This window comes from Rhamphochromis longiceps, linkage group LG11 (assembly GCF_057381845.1).
Source record: "Rhamphochromis longiceps isolate RC_006_pf linkage group LG11, R_longiceps_female_GT1.1, whole genome shotgun sequence".
Taxonomy (NCBI): Eukaryota; Metazoa; Chordata; class Actinopteri; order Cichliformes; family Cichlidae; genus Rhamphochromis; species Rhamphochromis longiceps.
Window position 1 is genome coordinate 16,709,085 of NC_140567.1, and position 22,625 is coordinate 16,731,709.

The 22,625-nt window shown below is 40.0% G+C and overlaps 1 protein-coding gene across 3 annotated transcripts in view; it reads right to left on the reverse strand.

Moving 5' to 3' along the window:
• rspo2 (R-spondin 2) overlaps positions 1-22,625 on the reverse strand; it is a 59,678-nt gene that overhangs the window by 30,699 nt on the left and 6,354 nt on the right. For 2 of the 3 annotated variants that reach the window (XM_085422514.1, XM_085422513.1), the window contains exon 3: positions 1,981-2,165. In XM_085422514.1, coding sequence (XP_085278640.1) covers positions 1,981-2,165 — 185 coding nt within the window. Of the gene's footprint in view, positions 1-1,980; positions 2,170-22,625 lie in introns of all 3 variants that reach the window. The other variant, XM_085422516.1, reaches the window with a different exon arrangement.

Consider the following 22,625-nt stretch of genomic DNA (forward strand, 5'->3'; position numbering starts at 1 on the left):
AAATGACACACAGAGCGCAGTTGAGAGTGAGACTCGAATAGGAAACCGGATTAGAGAGCCACAGCTGAAGCAGCGATCACATCAAAGTAGTTCTCGCATTAAAGTCTGATGCTACCTGACAATACAAGATGTTGTTCTATGAGCAGTTTGCATGGCCAGTGATCCAGATTAACTTCCCACACATCAGGATCCGTTAAAGTCAAAATTCAGCCTGTGTGGGGCGGTGCAGTCAGGAAAGCAGGGTTAAAAAGTAACGTTTTAAAAGACTTTTTTTTTCTCTTCGACCAAAAAACAAGATGTCTTTCACTTCTAGCTTTCTCTGAGTAATGAAAATGGGATAAAGTGACTTTGGAGCCTTTAGGATTTTGCCTCTAATGTGGGAAAACTGATGAACTATGAGCATGCAAAGAGCAAGGGTTTTGTTTGTGGGTATCCAATTGATACCAGCAGTCTGCTAAAAGAGACGTTCAAAGTTTCAAACTGCACTACAGGATATTTCTGCAAACCTTTTGTGATCTTGTTATCCTAAATCCAAAAAAACATCCTACAAAAAGGAAAAACCGCCCATTTCGAATAATCTCAATCTCAATGTATTTCCTCAATATTTTTAATTTTATTTAGTTAGTAAAGGTTTAGCTTTATGTTTGGTAAGAATGGGAACAGGCTGACCCACAAAACACTGTTAGTAATTAAGAAAAACGTTATTTTAAATTCATTCATGAATTTATATTTTGAACCTTTTATAGTACTAATTTCTGAACAGAGCCTCAAAGACTGATGAAGAATCACAACCTGACCAGGTAAAAATGAACATGCGCTGATGTTCCACTGCCAGATTTCTGGACACTGAAGTTTCACTTTCAATAGAGGCCGTTTATGGCTTGAAGAAAAAAGAAATTGGTAGTTTGGCTGTAATATGCTTTTATTTTAATATCAAAATGAGCCAATCTATATATTTGCATCTAGATGGGCTACGGTTGCTGCATGTCAGAGGCAAAGGTACGGACATCCTCATCTGGGACTTAATTTCAGTACGCCTGTCAGAAGTTTGGCCTAGGATTTAAGTTCCACTGTTTTTATATGAAACACTCAGCCAACACCTATAAAGGTCCTCTCTATTTCTCTCCGGCCATATTTCACGTTCGTAAAGGTTAAGTTACGAAAGTGAAACATGAAGAGGAGAAGGACATATTTGATTGACGAGCTATTGTTAATAGTATAATTTAGAGTATGTAAGACCAAAGGTGTGGTCCAAAACACTAATATGCCTAATGATGAGGGGATATTTAATATGGTTTCATTACTCAAACAGTAAATAAAAGTAAGTCAAGTTCTGAATTATATTGCCTTTCTCTAAATACTAAATACAATATTAGTCTAAGGTGTAGTGCCACTTTTATTGCTTTACTTTTCTTAATCAAACTCTCCAGTCAATGCACAATATATTGGTGGGTGGCCTGCTTTCTGTTCACAGGCAAAAAAAATTTCTTTGACTCCCAAGAAATTACACTGTCTAATGAAAACCTCAATCCACAAGCTCCGGCAATCAGTCGTTAAAACAAGTAAGTTTCCTTCCCTTATTCTAACATATAAACATCTTTCTCCATATTGCATAGTATCTCGAAAAGGACTGCTTTACCGTACTGCTGTTTAATGTGGCCCTAAAGCTAGTTTTGGCCTAATTGCATTTGCATTTTGGTTGCATTTGTGGTTCGATTTCATGCCTTCAGACAACCTCGCGTTACAGAGGCTGCTAAGACAAGGCTTCACCAGTTACATCCACCTGTGTGAACGGATGAGCCATTCAAATTGTCAGGCATGTGCGTCTCCTCTGAGTAAGTCGCAATAAATCATTCGCTGTGGGAAAATGGGAGGTGGTATTGTATGTCTGGCTAGGGAGCCAAGGGTGGAAGGAGATTTTGGGGAGTGAAGGTGGAGTGTATGAGGGATGCTGGTAGGTTAAACTCGATAGGATCTTACTGGAGCACATGTTGAGTTCGGGGCTGCGCATGCCGTAGTATCCGGCCGGACAGTCGTGAAGACACTCCCCATACTGCCTCATCCTCTCCCTCCGCAGAAACAGGAACAGTTTGGGCTGGCAGTTCACACAGCCGTTATCCCTGGAGCACACCGAGCAGCCTTTACAGATGGGGTACGCACCATAGCTAGCTGCAGGAAGGACAAACAGGGGGGGTGGGGGGAAGAAAGAGGGTGACATAGGAGCAAGAGTTGATTAGAATCCGGAAGAATCTGTCACTTTTTTTCGATCAAAGATTTTGTTCACACAAAACACACAGATTTATATTTCCTAAAAACTTTCTGAAATCAGCATTTGTGATCGATCCTTTATTGAACAGTGAATTTACCATCATCAATCAATGATCATCAGACACAAAAAATAATTTTTATTTTCAGTGCGTGTGTGTGTGTGAGGTCAGTGCTTCTGTTAGCTCGACTACCGCTGGAAGATGTAACTTCCACGGTGGTTCAGATGGCTGTTTATTCTGAACCAGCAACAAAGAAGCAGGATTCCTTCAGATCCTTGTATCATTACTCATCTGCGGATGACCGTAAGTTCACCCTGTGACAGGGACGAGGTGAACAAGAGGCAACACACTCAACTGTGGGAGGGCTGACCGTTAGAATAATACCTAAGTACAAGAGTAAAAACCCAAACAACCATAATAGATATATCAGCAGGATATCCTTCAATTCATAGTAAATATGTCCAATTCAACAATTTGTCATTCATGCAAACTCTAGTTCGCCTCTCAGCGTTCGAATGCTGATTGGTTATGAATGTGAATATTGCATTAATTCTGGTCAGAGCTGGCCTCCTAAACGATTGTGTTGAGACAGCCGATGAAAGCCCCCAGAACCGCAGCAGCTCTAGCCTCAGCTCGAGTTGCCTGTGGAAGACAAAGGAGCCAGTAAAAAGACAGTCCTTTCTACAATTAAGTGACTTTCAATCTAAACTCCTTAGCATCCCGTTTACAGGAAAATATCCTCGGGCCATTCCAAACAAGAGACACTTCAGATGTTCTTCAAGCCAAGTCTTGAATATCACAGGCAGGGACTGGGTAACAGCGGTGCTTATACTGTGCGACCTACCACAACGCTTAATAAAACGCTGTGTAGCAAGCTGGACAGCCTGAGAGACAGAGCAGAGCATGCCTGCATTACTGGCCATAGATCCACATATTAGATTTCTCTGAAGGGATTCAACCAGAAAAAGTGAGAGCTAAGTGGGCCCATTGCAAGCATCAGTTTGTAATCATGTAAAAAATAAGTCAGCGCATGTCGGAGGCTGCCTTGGTCTCATCTTTTTTTCATTTGTTTTGTTGGAGCGCTGGGAGACAGTCTTTAGAGAGGTATGCTGGCTCTGCCAAACTGTGCTCGTATTCCTGAAGCCAGAGTGGATGGAAGTAAGATTAAGTGCTAATCAGAATGTGTCTCTGATGGTCTTTAGGGATGAGGTTTACAGCGACACTCCATCGATCACAGCAGCGCCGTGATGTGCGCTCCAACTCCATTCATCACACAGACTGGGGATGGTTCATCTCCAGTCAGCACTTGCTCAGTAAGACATGAATGAAAACCCCAAATTAATACTAGCGTTGGCTCTTCCAATTCTCAGATGGAAAATCGTGTCTTATATTCAACTGTCAATCCAACATTTTAGTTGTGCCAATGCAGCTCCAAGATGGCATCCTCAAAGTCATCTGGCGGATACAGGTGCGCCTTACCTAGCATCTAGTACAACTGGACAAATGTCAAGTGCTTTCCTTACCTTACAGAAAGTGCTATAATAACGTGCAGGAACTTAAAGCCGACTTCTATTTCCCGTCAGGTAACGCTATCGCTATCACGAGAATCACTCCCCCGAATATATCTCATATTTCATTCTGTCAATCCTTCCATTCTGTAAGACTAAACTGCATCATTAGACCCAACCTCAATACTCAACCATATATTCCTGTAGAATACACAATCTGGGTGCATTTACAGCAAACTGACATTCGCATTAAACCAGTCACATGTACTCCCGTCTGCCCTTGCTAAATCTGAGCATAGCACTGACAGAAAAGGAAAGCCAACTTGGCAAAGGTAAACCTGTCAGGCTGGAAAAAGTTTATTTCTGCAGCGCGTTTCAAGCGGGCTCAAACCTCTTAACACTATGCTAACAAAACTATCCTAACAAGAATGAAAGAAAAACACTATCCGGGCCTGTGGTCATCCCAGACCATTGGCAGGTCAATCAACAGAGAAATTATCAGAATCAGAATCAGAATCAGAATACTTTATTGATCCCTGGGGGAAATTATTTTTTGTTACAGTGCTCCATTTTAAACCAACATTAAGACAAGACAGACAATACGCTAACTAAGAATAGTACAATATATACATATATATACATACATACATACATAAGTCACTTATAAATAAATATTTGGAAAAGAAACATGTGTAGTTGTAGCAGCAAACAGTGTGTTAAGTGGATGCGTTGTACAGGGAGATGGTTATAGTTATTGAAAGGCCTTTTGATGAGCCTGGCTCAAAGTTCCCGCTCATTCTTTGCTCTCCGTTGTTTCTGCTTGTTGCTAATCTCACGGTGTCGGCAAGTGAGGACAGCGCAGTATACGTTGTTTGAATGAAGCATTTCCCGTGTCCTGGAATTACCATATGACTATGGGGAAAGTAGGGAAGGAAAGGCTGAAGGCAGTGGAGAGAAACTCTTTTGGTCCAGATCTTGGGGAGATTAGCTTGTGTGTGTGCGTCTGTGGAAAGGTTTGGAGGTTTAGGCCACAGGTATGTCAGGAAAGAGGCCACAATTCACAGTGTCTGGAGCTACGCTGTCCAACTCACGTCCCACACTACCGGCATAATGTCTAGTGCACTTTACATCAATCTGCCGACTGCCAGCAGGTTTCAGCCATTCTTAAGAAAAACATCCAAATGTACTTAGAGCAGAAGAAAAGATACTGAAAAGTAAATTAACAGACATCTCCATATATTACAGCAGTTTAATTTAATTTGGGAGGACCGTATAGTTAGTTTGCTAGAGAATATGTTCCAAATTGTAAATGTGGTCCCTTTTTCTTTTGGCATATTATGTCTTTCCTATTTTCAGACACCAGGTCTACTTAAACCCAGTCTATCTTAATGCTAAGTGTGTTCAGACACATGTTCCATGTTCTTCTTCTGTTCTTCACGCCCATGCTCTTCTTCTGTCAGTCACTTTGAAATTAAACTGACCCACAGATGTAGAACAAATGGACCGAGTGGTCAACATCTCATTATGGATACCAGGTTTAACGTATACGGTATGTATTTTGAGACTTCGGGAGAGGACTGCACATCATTAAAAGCACCACTCCTTTCACATGATAAAGTGATGTCGTTTACGATTTCAACCACAAAGTGCTTATTACGTGAAACAAAACAAATCCGCAGTTCCCACTTCTGACAGCTGAGTAAAGATCCCCCTGGGCTTCAAGTACTCTATTTACAAAAGCCCAAATCCATACGAACATCGCTGAAAAAGCCTCCACGAGGACATTTTAATACAAAAACTTAATAAGTGCCTCAATGTGTCATGTCTACAAGGCAGAGCGCTGTGCAAAGTTGCTGTTCTCATACAGGAACCACATGAAGGACCCCTCACATATCGTCTACCTCAGCCTTCACAAATGTACTGTGACAGCTAAACCCTGGTAAGTCCCGAGGGAGGAAAATACCTTGAAATCATTTGCATTTATAAAGAGAATTTACATAATGGGTACATTTTTAAAAGAAAATGCTGGCAGTTTGGAGAAGATTACGTCTGTGTGCAAGTTTAAAGCAGAAGCCAGTTAGCTTAGCAAGATCTAACTTTCCTCATTACAAAAACTGTCCAAAGTTTAAACACAGTACATGGCAAGTTAATTTATAAATAATTTATAAATTTCTGGACAGATTATTGATATGGCTAGATTATGATTATGCTGTTTCCCTATGCCCCAATATTTATACTAAATTAAGTTAAAGACCTGCTAATTATAGCTACATATGTAGCTTACAATATGAGCGCAAGACTGGCCCAAACCTTATTTAACCTTTGTCAGAAAGTGTACTTTCCAGTGTGCCACTAAGCAGTGTCCTTTCAGCTAATTTACAGAGGATTTTCTTTTTCTTCATGCTTCATGCTTCTATCCAACTAACTATCCAAAAACCCAACTGCACCTGGCATCTTGTGGGCTGTCTTCTCTAGAGTGAGATGGCAGCCAGTTTGGAAATACTCTCATGTTATAAAAATATAATAATCACCAAAATTAAAATTGATCATGTTACAGTGAAATATGCCATGCAGTTCCAACACCTGTTTTATTTTAGATCAATAGCAGTTAGCTTAAAGGTTTCTGAGAGTGACAAAGGCAGGGTGTTATTCTGGAATCCCCTTGAATTGCATTACTTAGACATCAACCTTCTCCAAATGAGGAATGACCAACTTGATGCCCCAACACAAAAATACAGTGCTGTGAAAATGTATTGAATGGTTGGTTACAATTACAGTGGAGATGACAGATCTTGTAACGCAAGTTTACATGTTTGGCTAGCATTAGCGCTGTCAATATGCTCTAAAATCTGCCAAATCTATCTTTTAAATCTCATGTCAAAGTAGAAGAATCCACAAGATCAAGATTACCCTTCATTAAGATCCCATACAGGAAGTTTGGCCATAAAAGTAAATACATAGGAGTAGAAGCAGTAACAGCTAACTAGCGCAACTGACTCTTGACTTCATCCATCAGTTATGCATCTACTATAGGATGCCACTCACATATTTGACTGGGAAAGTACCCAGTCAAGAGTCATAGCTATGCTAATCAAGTGGTCAAGGCTGCAAGAGAACATGTTTTATAAACCTGCTATTAAGTATGTATGCTGTTCATCTTAAGTTTGTCGAACAACAGTTAGAGTCACAGCATAAGAATGACAGCGTGTTTGGAGCGCGGCAGCTTTCGTTTTGCAGCCTGGGAAATTTAACTGCATGCAGCTCAAGAGTAATTAGGGCTGCTTTAAGATCAAGTTGAAAAAAAAAAAAAAAACACAAACTCCATTGCAGGTAGATTTTTATGAGTCCAAAGCCAGCGTGACAGATTATGCTCATGGCTGCCAAAACCATCAGCATACGCCATGAGGTTCCACCCACGGTCAGCTAACTTCCTGCCTTGCACTCACCTACCTACTGTTACCCATGAATACATTCATATTGAAAGATTCCAACTTTCTGCACTCCAAACCCCTAACAAGGCAAACTGCATATAATTTTTGTGTTTCTTCAAGAGCGGTGAACTTCACAAAAAGAACAAAAGACATGTTTTAGTAGGCTTCAGTGATGTAGGTCTTTTTTTTAGATTGACTTTGTTAACAAATCTTAGGTCATTACTGATGAAGACTGATTCTCTGTAACCATTTTCAGGCCCTTAAAGATATACATTTTATTTTCATTTCCTTTAATTTTCATAGGATCCTTGTATTTATGTTTTTTGGGATGTCATTTTCAGATGCAAGGATTTTTTTTGTTGTCTGTGGCCAACAACATTTAGAACAAAGCAGTAACATGATTCTGTTTCATGCCTCGGCTCCTCAGTTCAAGTCACAGTGTCATTCACTCAGCAAAAAGTAACAGACCATAGTTTACCTTGACACCTGTCATTTTAACCAAGCACTAAATAAAAAACCAGAGAGTGGGCTAGCAAAAAGCGTGTCCCGGTTAACTGCTGAGGTGATGCAGAAATGCTGCAGACTTGTATCGGTATCATAACACGGTGGTGAATTCCGAACTCAGCAAAACTGAAGACTGGTGCTTATATTAAAACACAACTCTTTCTATTCTCATAGTTCTGCTTCATTTCTCCAAGGGCCCCTGGTATGTAAATCTAATAATGCAGACTGTGAATGCAGCTATCCAGCACACTGTCCATTATTTGGAAAAGGCACTTTACAGTGCAGGACACATATATACATACGGGGAATCTTGACATCATCCAGTAACACGGCAAAAATATATCAGCCGCTTCATCTATATTATCCATAAATGTCACATGGTCAAGAGGCAGTGATGGAAAACCTCAGCTTTTGGAGTAGCAGCAGGTCACAAAGACTTGCACTCTCATGTGGAAAGCGCCACATTCACCAACAGAATTATACGCTTTCCTCGTGGCACTGGGACTATTATTGTTTATTGTCTACCTCACTTGTTCCCCTTAAATGCTGGTATAAGCTTACTGCTGTTCCACTTAAGGGGAAAAAAGAGAAAGCATGGGACAAGGAAAGGGCATATACAGGACAGCGCAGCAGCCTCCAGCTGACTGGCGGCGAATCGTACCAGAAGGAGCAAAGCAGCCACTTTCTGGATCTCTTCAAACCACCAAACTATCGAGGATTACGCTCCATAGCTGTAGCAGTGTCAGCCCTCACACCCGCAGTTCACAAGCGGTTGTAACATCTCAACATTGTTCGAGCATGGAAAATGACATCAAACGACCTGCTTTTCGGGCCCGTGACTTTGTCATGAATTTGGAAGTCGCACTTAGCTAAAAAATTGCGGAGTAAAAGCAGAAGGGGTAAAAGAGGGGGGTACTTTGGGCCTGTGTGCTGAAGGCGCATTTCTGTTCCAATTTAGCAGAAAATATATTGGACTTGCCTCTGACTCTGTTCCAGCTGGAAACAGTCAGGTTTTAGGATCTATGCCTTTTTCCCCCCGGTTTACTTTAACAGATCATACTGTAAGCACATGTTTATAATTTGGGACAGTCCTGCTGCTTATAATGATTTTGCAGCATGAGACTGAGCAAACACATTTTGCTGTCAGACATATTAGCCCCAGCCAAAGTGTTCTTGTGACACAGATCCACCGTGTGACGCAGGCAGCTCGGGGATTTGAACCCTCACTTAAAAGCGTGGTTGTTAATGTAATGGCGAATGGGTAAAACAGGCAGCTATGGTTCAAACAGGCAAGTGGAAAAATGGCAACATGAAGGCAACACTTTTTAGTGCGTAATAAAACAAAAAGTCAAACTAATTTAATTTGGTGTGACTCAACAGGTCGGGCCACAGTGCCATGCAGGTGAGAAAAATAGATTTGACTCACTGGATAACCACGGATGCAAATGAATGGAAGGAATAGTTTGACATTTTAACAATTTTTTGGAGTTTTTTTTTTCTGTTTGTGTTTTTTCTGAGAGTTAAATAACAAGATTGATACTGGTAGGGTTAATGTGTACATGAGAACTAACATGTTAGAGTCTCTGGTGGTTTCCCTATTTACTGCGCTCAGCCAAGACATACATAAGTTTCAAACTTCCCATAAAAAGACAATTTATTTGCTGTACACGCATAGATTCAACATGATTACACAAGATAAAACACATTAAATAGCCTAGTGAGCTTTCAAGGGAATGTTGGTTGTTTTGCAGCTTTAAAATTCAATGTGGCCTAGCTCTATGTCTCTATGTCTCTGTCACGTCAGAGTAAAAACAGGACAACAACCTCTTTGTGACTAGGAAAACTTGGTGGTTGATTTTTTTCTGCTGTTTGCAACCAAATGAGAGTATGAACAACAGGTCACCCAGAGATTGAGCAGTCAACATCCTCAAACATAATTTAACGACAAGTTGCCTGATGGGAGGCAACCTATCTACAAACCATTGCGGCTCAACACAGACTAATTGCAACCACTCTTAGACTCTAAGTGAAGGTTTTGGTGAAGGGTTGCAAATAACTAACATCTAATTTATAAATGCAGATAGACAGAAACATGCTGTAATCAGTCTGAGTGAGTCTGCGTCAATGAGTTTAACTCCCCTGCAACACAACCCTTTGCAAAAGGAAGCTCAACACCTGCTGTTGTTCTGGTTATATTCCTACCGGTATATAAAAGCAAGGCTGCCAAGAATCTATGACTCCATCTACTACTGTTTTATCACCATTATTATGCACCAAAGTCACTGTGAACACAGTCTTCAAAGCAACATTTTTAATGCAACAAGGTTGCAAGTTCATTCAAAGTGTGATTTGAATGTCCTTCCTGATTTTGCAGCTGGTCAAATAGAGATACATTGAGAGTGCTTCCAAGATTATCTGGAAACACTCTGCACCTTTAGCCCATCTGTCCAGTCGAACTCTCAACCTTGCACTCCTTTCAAGTCTGTATGAAGACCCCAAGTTAGTTCACTTCCTAATATCTTTAAGACTTAAGTCCCTTATTCAGGTCAGACACAACATCTGGATTCCTTGATGTGAAAGAGACCTTGTAATTCCTGTTTGGAAATTCGTAATAAAAGATGAATCACTAACCTGCCTCTCGCAGTGTTTTCACACTTTCAACCACAGTGATGGACACTTACACCCTTCAGCCAGTGGAAAGCTGCTCAAAAGCTGGTCATATATGAGAGGGGGAAAAAACAGAATGACCTTGATGTGGTGGTCAACTAACGGCATCGCCTCTTCATTGTGGGTTGCGGTCCCATAAATGTTTTACAATTTTGCCTTGCCATGAAAACAGCAGAATATCTGTTTGCAGTCCGTGTCAGCATTATTTAAACAATGCAGTGAAACAATGCAAACCTCTAATCATGTTAAACTTTTGTTCCAGTGGAGTAAGAAAACAAAAAAAGTCAATTCTAAAAGAGTTGTGACACTTTAAAAAGCATTTGTTAGGAACGCTGCATTTATGGGCCTATTTTATTTTTGGTATATTTTATAGATTTACAGCACAGCTTTAAAGTGGTTTAGAAAAAAATGAACCAAAAACAACAGTGTTAATTGTAGCACTTTGACACTATTAAATGCACAAAATATTCCCTATTTAATGCACATGAAATCTGTTCTCTTTCTTGCCATTGTTTCAGTAAAAATGGACAAAAAAAAAAAAAATCAACCTGTCTGCTGCCTGTGATGGGTCATCATCTGTTTTTCATTCTCTTGGTGGTTAATACTTGTTTTATACATTTACACTAGGACTGGCCAGTGCAGGTGCAAAAGGATCTTGTCATATTTAATCACTGGGGCACTGCAGGAGTTAATTGATGAGTCACGAAGATGGACTTTATCACCCCCTAAACAGGCACCATGAGATGAACATGTGGTTTGCATTTCTTGCTGGCTCCATTGCTTCTTCTTGTCTATCTTTTTTCAAAATTTCAACAAAAGGTGATGATGTTCTTGTGAAACACCAGAGTTATTTCAACCCATTTTCAGTAACTCACACCAGACTAACGATGGTGCCAAGTGAAATCGACAGGTTCAGAGCACATTAACAAACAAGCAGTTGGATATTGGAGATTTTATCAATAGCAAACATGTTGTTTAAACCAGTGAGGTGATGGAATGTGGACATTTTTATGCTTTTTTTTTAAAAGGACTGGCCTGGATGAATTATGGACCTCTACGTAAATTTGTGCCAACACATTGACCTTTAGTTGCAAAACTACATGGAGTATAATAAATTGTTTTATGGTTTTTTATTCGTGAGACTCCAGAGGTGATGCATAGCACATTTGGAAAGGATTAGATCAATTGTCCAGGATGTGGTTGCAAAATACAGTTTAAAAAAAAAAATCTGCATCATTCAAACACGGCAAGGTATGTAGTAAGCTAATTGCAGATGATGGTCCATTTTCAGCCCTTGTACCAGATAATTCTCAGATCTGGTTTTTGCTTTTTGCGAAGCTACTTAACAATGACAAATTATTCGAGCATAAAAAAAACGCACCTAAATCAAGCGAGTGTGTCGATACATAACAGACAACTTAGCCAGGCGACAGTTTTAATAGTGTCCTTAAGGACTTTGTTACTAGCAGCTTGTCACAAAAACATATAATTTTTGTCCCACTTCTAAAGTAAAATCCAGAAATAAAACAGTATTTTTGATTCCCAAAGAGATTATAGCTGAAAATCTGGCATATCTCAGCATGGTGTGCAGAGATGCACTGGGCCCTTGAGTTGATCCATGTACTGTCCACTGAAGCCTCATCAGAAATGGTGTCAGTGGAAGTGTGGCTGTCAAGAAGCCATTATTAAAGAAGGCAAACAGAGAGGAAAAATCTGATTTTTTTTTTTTGCCAAATTAGAAAAGAACTGGAGTGATAATCAGTGGAAACAGGTTTTTTGTAGTGATGATGTAGTGTTTTGATCAAATCATTGTATCAAATCACATCTATGGAGGACATCGGGAGAGAGGTACAACAGTGAGTGTCTACAGCCATCTGTCATGGTTTTGGGCTGCAGTTAAGCCAGTGATGTTTATCAAAATTGTTGGAATTATACATGCAGAAAAGTACAGTCGAACTTTGATCCACTATGCAAAAATCATCTGACAAGTGTCTGATTGGCAGCAAATCCCAAACACACTGCCAATGCAACACAAGCATACATGGATGGTAAAACATACAATGGTACACTATCAGTCATTGACTGGCCTCCCCAGAGCCCAGACCTAAACGTTAGTGAAGCAGTGAGAGATCCAAAGAAGAGCTTTGAATGTCTTTCAAGATCCCTGGGGAGTTATTCCTGAAGACTGCTTAAAGAAGTTCTAAGAAAGCTTGCCTAAGAGAGTTCAGGCTGTGCTGAAGAATAAAGATGGTCATACCATTGACTTTCAGGCTTGTTAGAACTGTACAAACTTTGTTTTTGTTTTACATTTCAGTGAATCACGGCACCCATTCCCCATTTTCCTAACAAAATATAAAGAAATGAGGAGAAGCTGATAACTGATAACCTAGTGTATATCTAGGCAGTCTGATATCAGGAATGTCAGTACATTAACAGTTTTTGACACTGACTGAAAGAGCATAAACTACTTATGAAGTATAAGACATGCAAAATAAGAAGTAATTCCCAAAAGAAAGAAACCCATTTGGAATTTGTATAGTTCAGTATTTACACTCCCTCAAATTCACTCAAGCTGTGGGAAAAATGTGTTCTCAGAACAGAAGGAAGAAATGGCTGAGGGGAAAAAGCTGGGTGGAGGGAAAGGTGGAGTGGCTGTGATTAGCCACATGTTGGTAATTTATCACACATAAACCTCACACCTAATTTTCACACCTGTAGCTCACCGTGTGGGTAGTCTAGTAATTCACTCACACACGCACCTCCACACACAAATACACACTCTTACACCGCTGGGTGGGACTTGGCTGTGGGTTTTCCCAGTGCAGGAGGCGACCGAGGACATCACAGGGATCAGCAAAGTCATCGGGCATATTTGGCATATTTGCACCCCATGTAGCTTCTGCTCCATCTCTCCCGCCCTAACCCGTGCACACGCTCCCCTCCCCATGTGTCATCACCTTGACTAAACTCATCTCCACTTCTAGCTCACACATCTGAAAAACAAAAAAACTTGGACGTGACTTTTTCGTACTTGCCAGAAACATATTTTTGGAGCTCCAGATGGAAGATAATCATCTTTTGCTGAAGTGTCACGCAAAAACAGACCGTAAACTTAAGGTTTTGTTACTTCCTATCACTGGCTCACAAAGCTGGGAAAATAAATTATTTTTTTAAGTAGAAAAAGCTGGATGGATCACAATGAACTGCTAAACGTGGAACTCTGAAATAAAAATATAAGAAATTGCCATCAATGCTGTATTAAAAGCTCAGATTTTTACTTGAAAAAATTAGCTTACTTTCACGCTTTTTAAATGTTTAGCAATTACAGTAAATTGTGGAATTAGTGTTAGTGAATAGTAGCTGAAGGTAGGGCAAATTCCATCATTGTAAAATTTGATTACTTGGCTTTACTTTAAATTATACAAACTTACTCTCTCTCAAAAACATTTATTAGCCTCAACTTAAGATGGTCAAGATATGCTAACTTGGTTTTTTTTGTGACCATTACTCAAGGTCAAAGGTGTAAAATAAAAGTTCTCCTATCAAGTTAAACACACTCTATGCAACTTCAGTTGGATATGAAATATTGATCAGATAATGATGACGATGACTTTAATATAAATGACGCACTGTGCCCCATACACCGCACAGTTTAAGAAATGCTGGTTATACGAAGATAAAGTACAAAAGTCACATATTCAGATTATAACAAAACAGGAGTTTTGTTTCCTCATGGATAATTGTGACTTTGTTTTAGTGTCAGAGCAGGTCGCAGGAGGGGTCATCTTAATATTCTATACAAATATAGGTTTTAATATTAAATTCTATACAGTGGAACCCCGACTTACGAAATGAATTCGTTCCCGAGGGTCTTCCGTAAGTCAAAAAGTTTCGTAAGTCGAAGCACCCATTGCGCCTTTTGAGTGAGGTGATGCTGAACGATAGGCTATAGGCTAATTGCTAACTAGAATAACAATATGTCGTTCAAGTGGAACAGCGAAGCGCAATTACGAAAGCCAAGGGGTTGTCACATCATTCGGAAGGCATTCTGGGCATTCTGGGCTCGGCCAATCAGAGCCAGCGGATTTCGTAACACGGACATTTTGCTGTAACACGGGCAGAAATATTGCCATTCAGTGCCTTCGTAACTTGAATTATTTCGTTCAATGGGGTATTCGTAAGTCGGGGTTCCACTGTATTGTGTAACTTAATCATGTTTTATATACAATTATTCTGCTAAGGAACTTTAAAAAAAAAAAAAAAAACATACAGTATGTTTTATCTTAAATGAAAAAGAATGAAAGTTTAAAGGAACAGTGAAAAGAAACATACTGGTTTCTTTTCACTGGTTTTGGACGTTAAGAAAACACACTGAATGTTAGATCCAGGAAAAGACTGCCAATTGTGAGGACTCGCATAAATCAGCCAGTTACTAAAAGCTTTGACATTTTCTGTTCGCCTCACAGAGTTTCATTATTTATTTTCTTAGGGGTAGCCAAATTTTGGGAGACGGGAGCAGGAGCAAAGAGCTGCCACCTGATGGAATCTTCATTTTCACAGAATGTGTTTGAATCAAGTCATTTATCATTAAAAAAAAAAAGAGAAAAAAACGAAAAGAACATGAACAGCTGTTGAAAAATTATTCCTTATTAAGTGCTTAACAAGATACTACTTCACACTCGCACTTCACCCACTGAGGCCAAAAGGGAGATCTGACGTGCTTACCGGGGTCAAAAGTGGAGAGCACCACAGGGGGCAAATGGCAAAGACCTGGTCTCGCTTTCAGTTGTGGTGCCTGACACTGAAAAAAAACCTAAAACTCCTAAACATCAAAGCCACACTTTTCTCTCTCTGTCAAAAAAAGAAAAACTGGACTGGATCCAATATCGACTTTTTCACGGGAAAATACCGCAACCTTGTTTGTTTTCTCACTTAACTGCCTGCTGCCAGCTTTTCGACGAGAGAAATGGTCACAGCACAGGTCATTAGAAGGCTGAGACTTATATTTCTTTCACTAAAGCTGCCATTATTTTGTTAAGTTCTCTTTAACTTAATTACCAGAAAGCGCACACATACACAAAGAATCTTTAAAGAGAAGTTCATCTGAGGTACTTCTCAAGTCTGCGATGTACAGTTTTGCGTAGAGCCGCCTGCTCCTGTAGCAGGTGCCTGGGTCACATCTGGCCTCGTGTTTTCACACCACCACAAACCGGCACCTGAATGGTTGGCACTGCCCAGATTTCTTAACAGAAACCGGCTTGTGTTGGCTCTGAGAGGCCAGGACTCAGCCCGCGGGAGGACATGTTTCTTTTCTTATATTGCCTTTTGAGAGAACCTTGGAATAAATGCTTTCATAACGCATGAAGGAGGGGGGCATTTTGCTGTAGCTGAATTTTCTTTCAGCCCGAATACTGCACGTGCTCTTCAGTATTTGACTACTGCACCCAAAAAAAACAAAACAAAAAAAAGAACACAGGCTTCCAAGGTATGTGTTAGATGTTTCAATAAGATTTAAGAAGCCGATACTCGCATCCAAAACCCTCTGGGTGGTAGGAGGGTTGTCAAGTCTATCATTACATGCAATGGAGACAGATGAATGGATTGAATGGCTGTGCCCGCCTTTTACCTGCACGCCGCTGCGTTTGCTGCTACAGCTATGAGCAAATCAACTCAATAAAGATTCAGTATCTTCTTTGTTACATATATCAAATAAATGTTGAGGTGAGATCATTTATTTTTCTTATTCTATTTCACTAAGGCTTTCACCCTTTGAATACAAATGTGTGCACTCATCGTCATTGCTGATGCTAAGCAGCCCCATGCTGTCCATTACACTTCACTAGTGTTCATTACCGCACCAAGGCGGTACCATCTCTGAAGCCATTAGCTGGTAAACATATAAACTACACATGACCCTTGTCCACAGATACCTATTAGTTATGACTCCTGCTGGTGACAGCTGTTTACACAGCTAAGGCCGCATGCTCCTGAGCCCTGGCACTACTCCAAATCAAATAATATCCAGTTAAGGAGAAGTCAGCCAAGATGTAACACAAGTGCATAACTAGAAGGGGGTGGGGGGAGGGTGAAGGAATTTGACAAATGTTAATGGACCTCTTTCTTTCTTTTTTTTTTTTTGTTCTTTTGAAGCTTATACTTCTCTGTCTAGCATTTGTCTCTACCACAGTCATGTCTCATTGTCTGCATCCTAAAACAAGATTAGTGAGAAACCCTAATGGAGAAAGAAAAGTCAAAGGGCAGTCACCACAATTGATGTGCTGTTTGACAAGGCGCAACATAAAAATGCGCTGCATTAAAATCATAACAGCTTAAAAATTTTCTCCCGCAATTAGACTTTCACTCGTGTGTGTGCGTGTGCATTTGTGTCCAAAGCCCATGTGGCATGCAGCCAGAGGAAAAAACAACAACAAGACAAACAGCGACAAAAATGTCCCCGACCACAAAATACAACGCTGCATACAATACAACAAAATGAACTGTATTACAGTGAACACAGCTGTGCCCATTCTGTGAAACAAATGGGACTGCATCTCATTCAGTGACGGACAGCGTTACCCAAAGTGTAGATTTGACTGAGAGGGGAGGAAACTACACCTAACTTGTCGTTCTCATATTAGTTCGGGGATAATCGAGAGCGCGCTCCAACAAACTGCTTCAAAATCTCAGAGACTTCACAATTTGCTCTAGTCATTTAAAGCATCAACCTATTCTGTGAGTCCCACATGGATGCATTTTCATTTGTTAATTTGTCAGTCATTCAGCCAGGTTTTTCCTAATATTTGTAAGCAATATCTAGGCCAATCACAGGAGGACATCCGGTCCAAGTGTAGCCCACTTAGACTGTCAGAAATAAACCTTACTGCTGCAGTGCTTACAATGAAGCTGCTTTAAGCAATATCTTTTAGACTAACAATGGACTGAATTGGTATTTGATGAAACAATCCCTATTTTTAAGCAAAGCGAAGAAGTAAACAACTAGAAACTTAGTGCGTAAAATCTGCCTGGCTTAAAAAATTTACAAGGCCTGACATTAGCAGCTTAAGTGTTGCATATATTCTGTAGAAGTTTGCAGAGACCCCAGCACAGTAAAAAGAACTTGCTACTCTGGTATTTGTCACACGGTCAAAAACAAATCTCAAACTGATCACTAATGATTTAACCGGACAGCTGGAAAGTCTAGATAGCAAAAGTTAGTTTTGGTACTTCGATTGTTCAATCACACCTTAAACCAGATTTGTTCTGCACGCGTGGGAAAATGCACATGCTTCCTCTTACTGCTTCAGTTTAAAATTAATTTGTTTTCTTTCTCACACTGGGTTAAAGTGTGTATGTCAATGACTTTTATTGTGAAATGCATGAAGAGGAAGAAGCCCACAACAGAGAGCATTTACAGAGAGCCTGTTGATTGCTAGTACTGGTGTTTCATGAAAAGCGGCAACTACTCGTGCTCGAAGGATAGTCAGTGAAAATGAGTGAATGAAGCTACAAGGCTAACATAATTATTTATATCTGCTTCTAGAGAAAACAGCTAAAAAATACTGTCGTTACATGACATCACACTATTACATTAGTGTAATATTTAGTGTAACTTTCTTTGTCTTTGGGCGTCATTCATAGACAGTTTAAAGGATGGATATCATCCACTGGTTTCTGAAGTCTTGTTTTAAAGCCTCAAGATTAGCATTTTCACTGTCATCGTCTTGGTTTAAAGAAATAAAAATCAGATGTGTTGAGGGGGTGCACACCTGACTGTGAAACTACTCTTTGGCATGTGAGTTGTCAATAATGAGTTGGCAGCCAATGAGCATGGATAATCCTTTTTTTTTTAAACAAAGTATGACAAAGATTTGCAAATGAGACAGTTTTCTATTCAATACGTCCCAAAATGAGTGACTGAGCCCATAAACCCACCAGGAAAGTGTTTGCAGAGGTAAAGACAGAAAACGTAATTAAACTTAATTGTGACTGGAAGTCGTTTTGCAACCACAGCTATTGCCATCTTGTGGCCTTTAGATGGAATAAAAGTTTATGCTTCATTTAACCAAACCAATGTCTAGGGTTACTTTTACAGTAAAATACTAAATAAATAAATAAACAAATAAATAGTTTAATTATTGATTAAACCAATTTCATTCATTTTTATAGTTAATGAAAGTTTCTTTTTTCATTTTGTTTTCTTATTTTTCTTCTTTTTTTTTCTTTTCACCAAAACAGTGTATAAGCAGAATTTTCTATGTAATTTGACATTCTTAATACAAATAAGGATCAAATTTATTCAGAAAAAATATTTTTCATAACTAGTCAAATAAAATATAAATTTTAATCCTAAAATGTTAAATGAGAGTGTAGCAATTTTATGTACATCAGTCACACAGTGTACGTGTTGGTGACTTTTATTGTGAAATTCACAGGAAGAAGCCAACTACAGATCCCATCTATAAAGAGCCCATTCATTGCTAGTATCACATGCTGCATGTTCCAAACCTGTCAATTCTGATAAAATAAGCACATATAAAAATAAAACACTGTTATTTGGGAAGGCTCGGGGGGATTTTATGTCAAAAACACATCCTTTTTCCAACAAATAACCAGCTCCCCATGGAGAGTCACACCTACGGCACCAAAGAAACTCATTGAGCGAAAACTTAAAAAAAGCCAACACAGATGTTTTGTTTTTCCAAGCTCAAGGTTGGGAATGAGCTCAGATACTGAGCGTACATACTTACAGTTTGACAGCTAGGATGCTAGCCGTTTAGCGAGGAGTTTAAAGACACACAGAGGTGCTCTGTTATCTCGGATATAATCTCACAGCTCATCAAGCTGAGTGACAAGTATTGGGGTGTGAGACTGAATAAATCTGACAGGAGAAGAAGTACACTTCACTGCCTTGAGGCTAATGTTGCTGTTACTATAGCTTCCATTACAAGATTGACCTACAATCTTGTTGCTTTGCTCTGATAAGAGACAGACCAGATCTTATCCAATCCTTCCTCTATCGTGCACTCTCTGTTCCCATCACTCCTTTTTGCTCCTTCTACCCCGACCTCATAAGTCTACAGGGTATGACCCTCTAAGACCTTTTTAAATCCGACACGCAGGCTACGTTGCTGTTGGTCTGTTTCCTCCTCCTCGTCCTCTGCCTTCCTTTCTCTCCACAGAGGGAGTCAAAGAGACAATGAGCTAAGCATCAAGGCCCAGTAATGACTCCCAGCCCTGTTTCTGATTAAAAACACACCGGGTGCTTCTGCACTCCACAGGCAGCTATGAGGCCTTCCTCTCCTCACACCATGAGGCTTGAGAGTTAGATGACAGAAGCACAGGCCAGCCTCAACACAGCTCCATGGCCAGGAAAACAAAACCAAAAAATAAAATAAAAAATCCGGTCTAAGCATGACACGTTGTATCATTCAAAGCTCTTGTCTCAACTAGTCCAAGCCTAATTCCACAGGCAAGTCCTTATTTAGTCTGAGGGTGCCCAATTACCAACATTAACCTCAACCTCAGCCAAAACCATAACAAAGCCATAACAGAGGGTGCTTACAGTCCCCGCCAACGATGCATCAAGGGTGGGGGTAAAATATCTTGTCACGGTTATATGTAATTGAAAGTGCATTGGTTTTGTCTTTCACACAGTATACAATGATACTGGCAAACCAAGATAGCAAGAAAAGCGGATTTTGTTGAGCGTTCTTCAATAAAGCACCTCAGTGCCACTCCATAGATGGCTGTACCGCACCACGCACTCAGCAGGCGGCAGTGGGGACTTCCCTACCTTTACCTCTCCGTGTCCATACTCAGGCCACCAAATTACAGACGTGCCGCAGAGAGACGCTTTATTGCATCTGACCAGCTCACTTCCTCTCCATACCAAAGGCATTACATGCTGAGCTTTATTTTGATGTGGCATGTAAGCATAATTAGAGGTCCCATAAAAGAAGGGAGGGGGGGAGAAAAAAAAAGAAGGAGTCTTGTCCATCTGTCGAGTGTTAAGGGGTGGGCTGGGCACGGGGGTAGCAATCAGAGAGCCCCATGCCTCCTTCTTGTTAGAGCCATTCTAACAGGCATTGAAGCAGACCTTAGCACCAAACTCGAGTCAGTGTGTGTGTGTTTGTTTCTGTACATGCTGGTGTATTTTCTCAAGGGGCCTCCTTGAGTTTCAGATTTCCGGGCTTTGCAGATCAATGCAAAGTAGGTACTAGTCAACACGCACACAAAGGATCATATCAATATGGTAAACAAGAGCACATACTGAGTGTGGCTTTTTCTAGAAACACTATACATTAGCCTTCCTTCCAAAGGCTCTTGGGCCCTAAATGATCCACTAAACATTTAGAGCCAGCCGGCTATAAAGAAATGGAATATTCATAAAATATCTTAAGGAAAATTACATGTTATGTGTTGTGAAAACACATTTTTTGCTTTCTGGTTGTCATTTTATGCTGTGTAGTGTTGACTAAGGGCACCCTAACCCTGACCATTTCACATATTGGAGTGATAAAAGCACACGATGTGATAAATGTGCTCAATATTCTATTATGTATGCTATGTACGTTTTCCAAAAGTGACGATTTCTATCGATATACTTTTGATATCTGGACGTTTAACATAAAACTTATCATCAGACTCAAGCTAGCTTAAAGCTAGCCTGAAGCTAGCCTGAAGCTAGCCTAATTCAATGGTTCTCAAAGTGTGTGTCGCACCCAGCTGGTGGGACCCACAGTTCTGGCAGGTGGGGCGCAAGTTACCTGGCAGAAAAGTCAGGTTTAACATCGGAATCCCTTTTACTGCGGAACAAAGAAATTTGCGGCAGTTACGTTAATAATATGCGCATCCGCTGAAAAGCTGCACCCGCGTGTGTAAGTCGACAGCCGCAATAAAGAAGTGTACTGAAAAGTGCGAACATGTGGTCAGGTCTGTCGTGCATCATTTACAGTGGTGCCGAAACCCAGGATTGGAGCACAACAGACCCGGCCACATGTTCGCACTTTTCAGTACGCTTCTTTATTGCGGCTGTCGCCTTACGCACGCAGCTGAAGCGTTTCGGCTACAGCCTACATACAACAACAACAGGACCCACTTAATTCTGTTTTAAGCCGCTCAGGTGCGTCTGCCTCCCCCGCAGCCGTGCCGCAGACCACGCCCCGCCACAGCTCTGCAGTCAAAAACAGGCTCACTGCAGCCACTAAGAGTGAAAAGTATTAAACTCTCACTAAATCCTTTATTTTTCATCTCTGTTCACAAGTTTCTGGATTTCTTTTTTATAAGGCTAAGACCCAACTTTATTTTTCCATGTTTGGGAATGTTGACATTCTGTTTAACTTGTTGCTTTTTTGAAGAAGTGGTGCAGACGAATGAAGCAGTCTAGTGACAAAAGTTACAGTTGTTTGTTTAAAACAAAAGTTACTGAAGGATTCATTGTGAATGAGTTGATCTTATGAATAAAGCTGCTTTTCTGTCATTGTTTTGTTTAGATGGGGCGTGAAAGTATTTCTTCCTGCCGTGTGAGGAATGATGTAAAAGTTCGAGCACCACTGGCCTAATTTCATGTAATAACTAGAAGAAGGAAAATAGGAAAATAATCAACATGTAAAGAAGGAAATGTATGTTTTTATACAAGTTTTTATACTTCTTAAAATGTGAAAGGACAGCTCAACACTCAACCTATTCCTTTTTTTCGTGGAGGTCATGAGAACATTAGGTATCACTGCTATGTGTATTATGTGAACATACAGCAGCAGTCTGTCAGCTAATAAAACAGTACATAAATATTTACACCATTTTACAATTTTATAATAATAATTACATTGTTGTAGAAACCTTAAAGAATACTGTATATACATATGTAATTGTAATAAACTAGAATAACTGCAAATAGCGAATCCAAGTGCAGTAGTTTACTGCAGTTTAACACAAACCGATGTTACAGGGAAAATATAAAATCCCACTAGTGTAAGTGTAATTTTTACACTTTCTGTAGTGTGTTAAATTACATTGTGTTAATTAGTGAGCTTTGCGTGTGGTTTTGTTGCCTTTGGACAGAGTCAGACTGACTGTTTTCAGCACTTACACTAAACTAAGCGAACTGGCTGCTGGCATAAGCATGATCTAACTCATGTGAATGAACACATTTCTTAAAATGTCCAGCTTTAAGCCTAATTTTAATGCTTTGTTTTGTGTAAAGCGAAAGGGGAAATGGCTCATTTTAACAATTCCCATGATTAGATTCA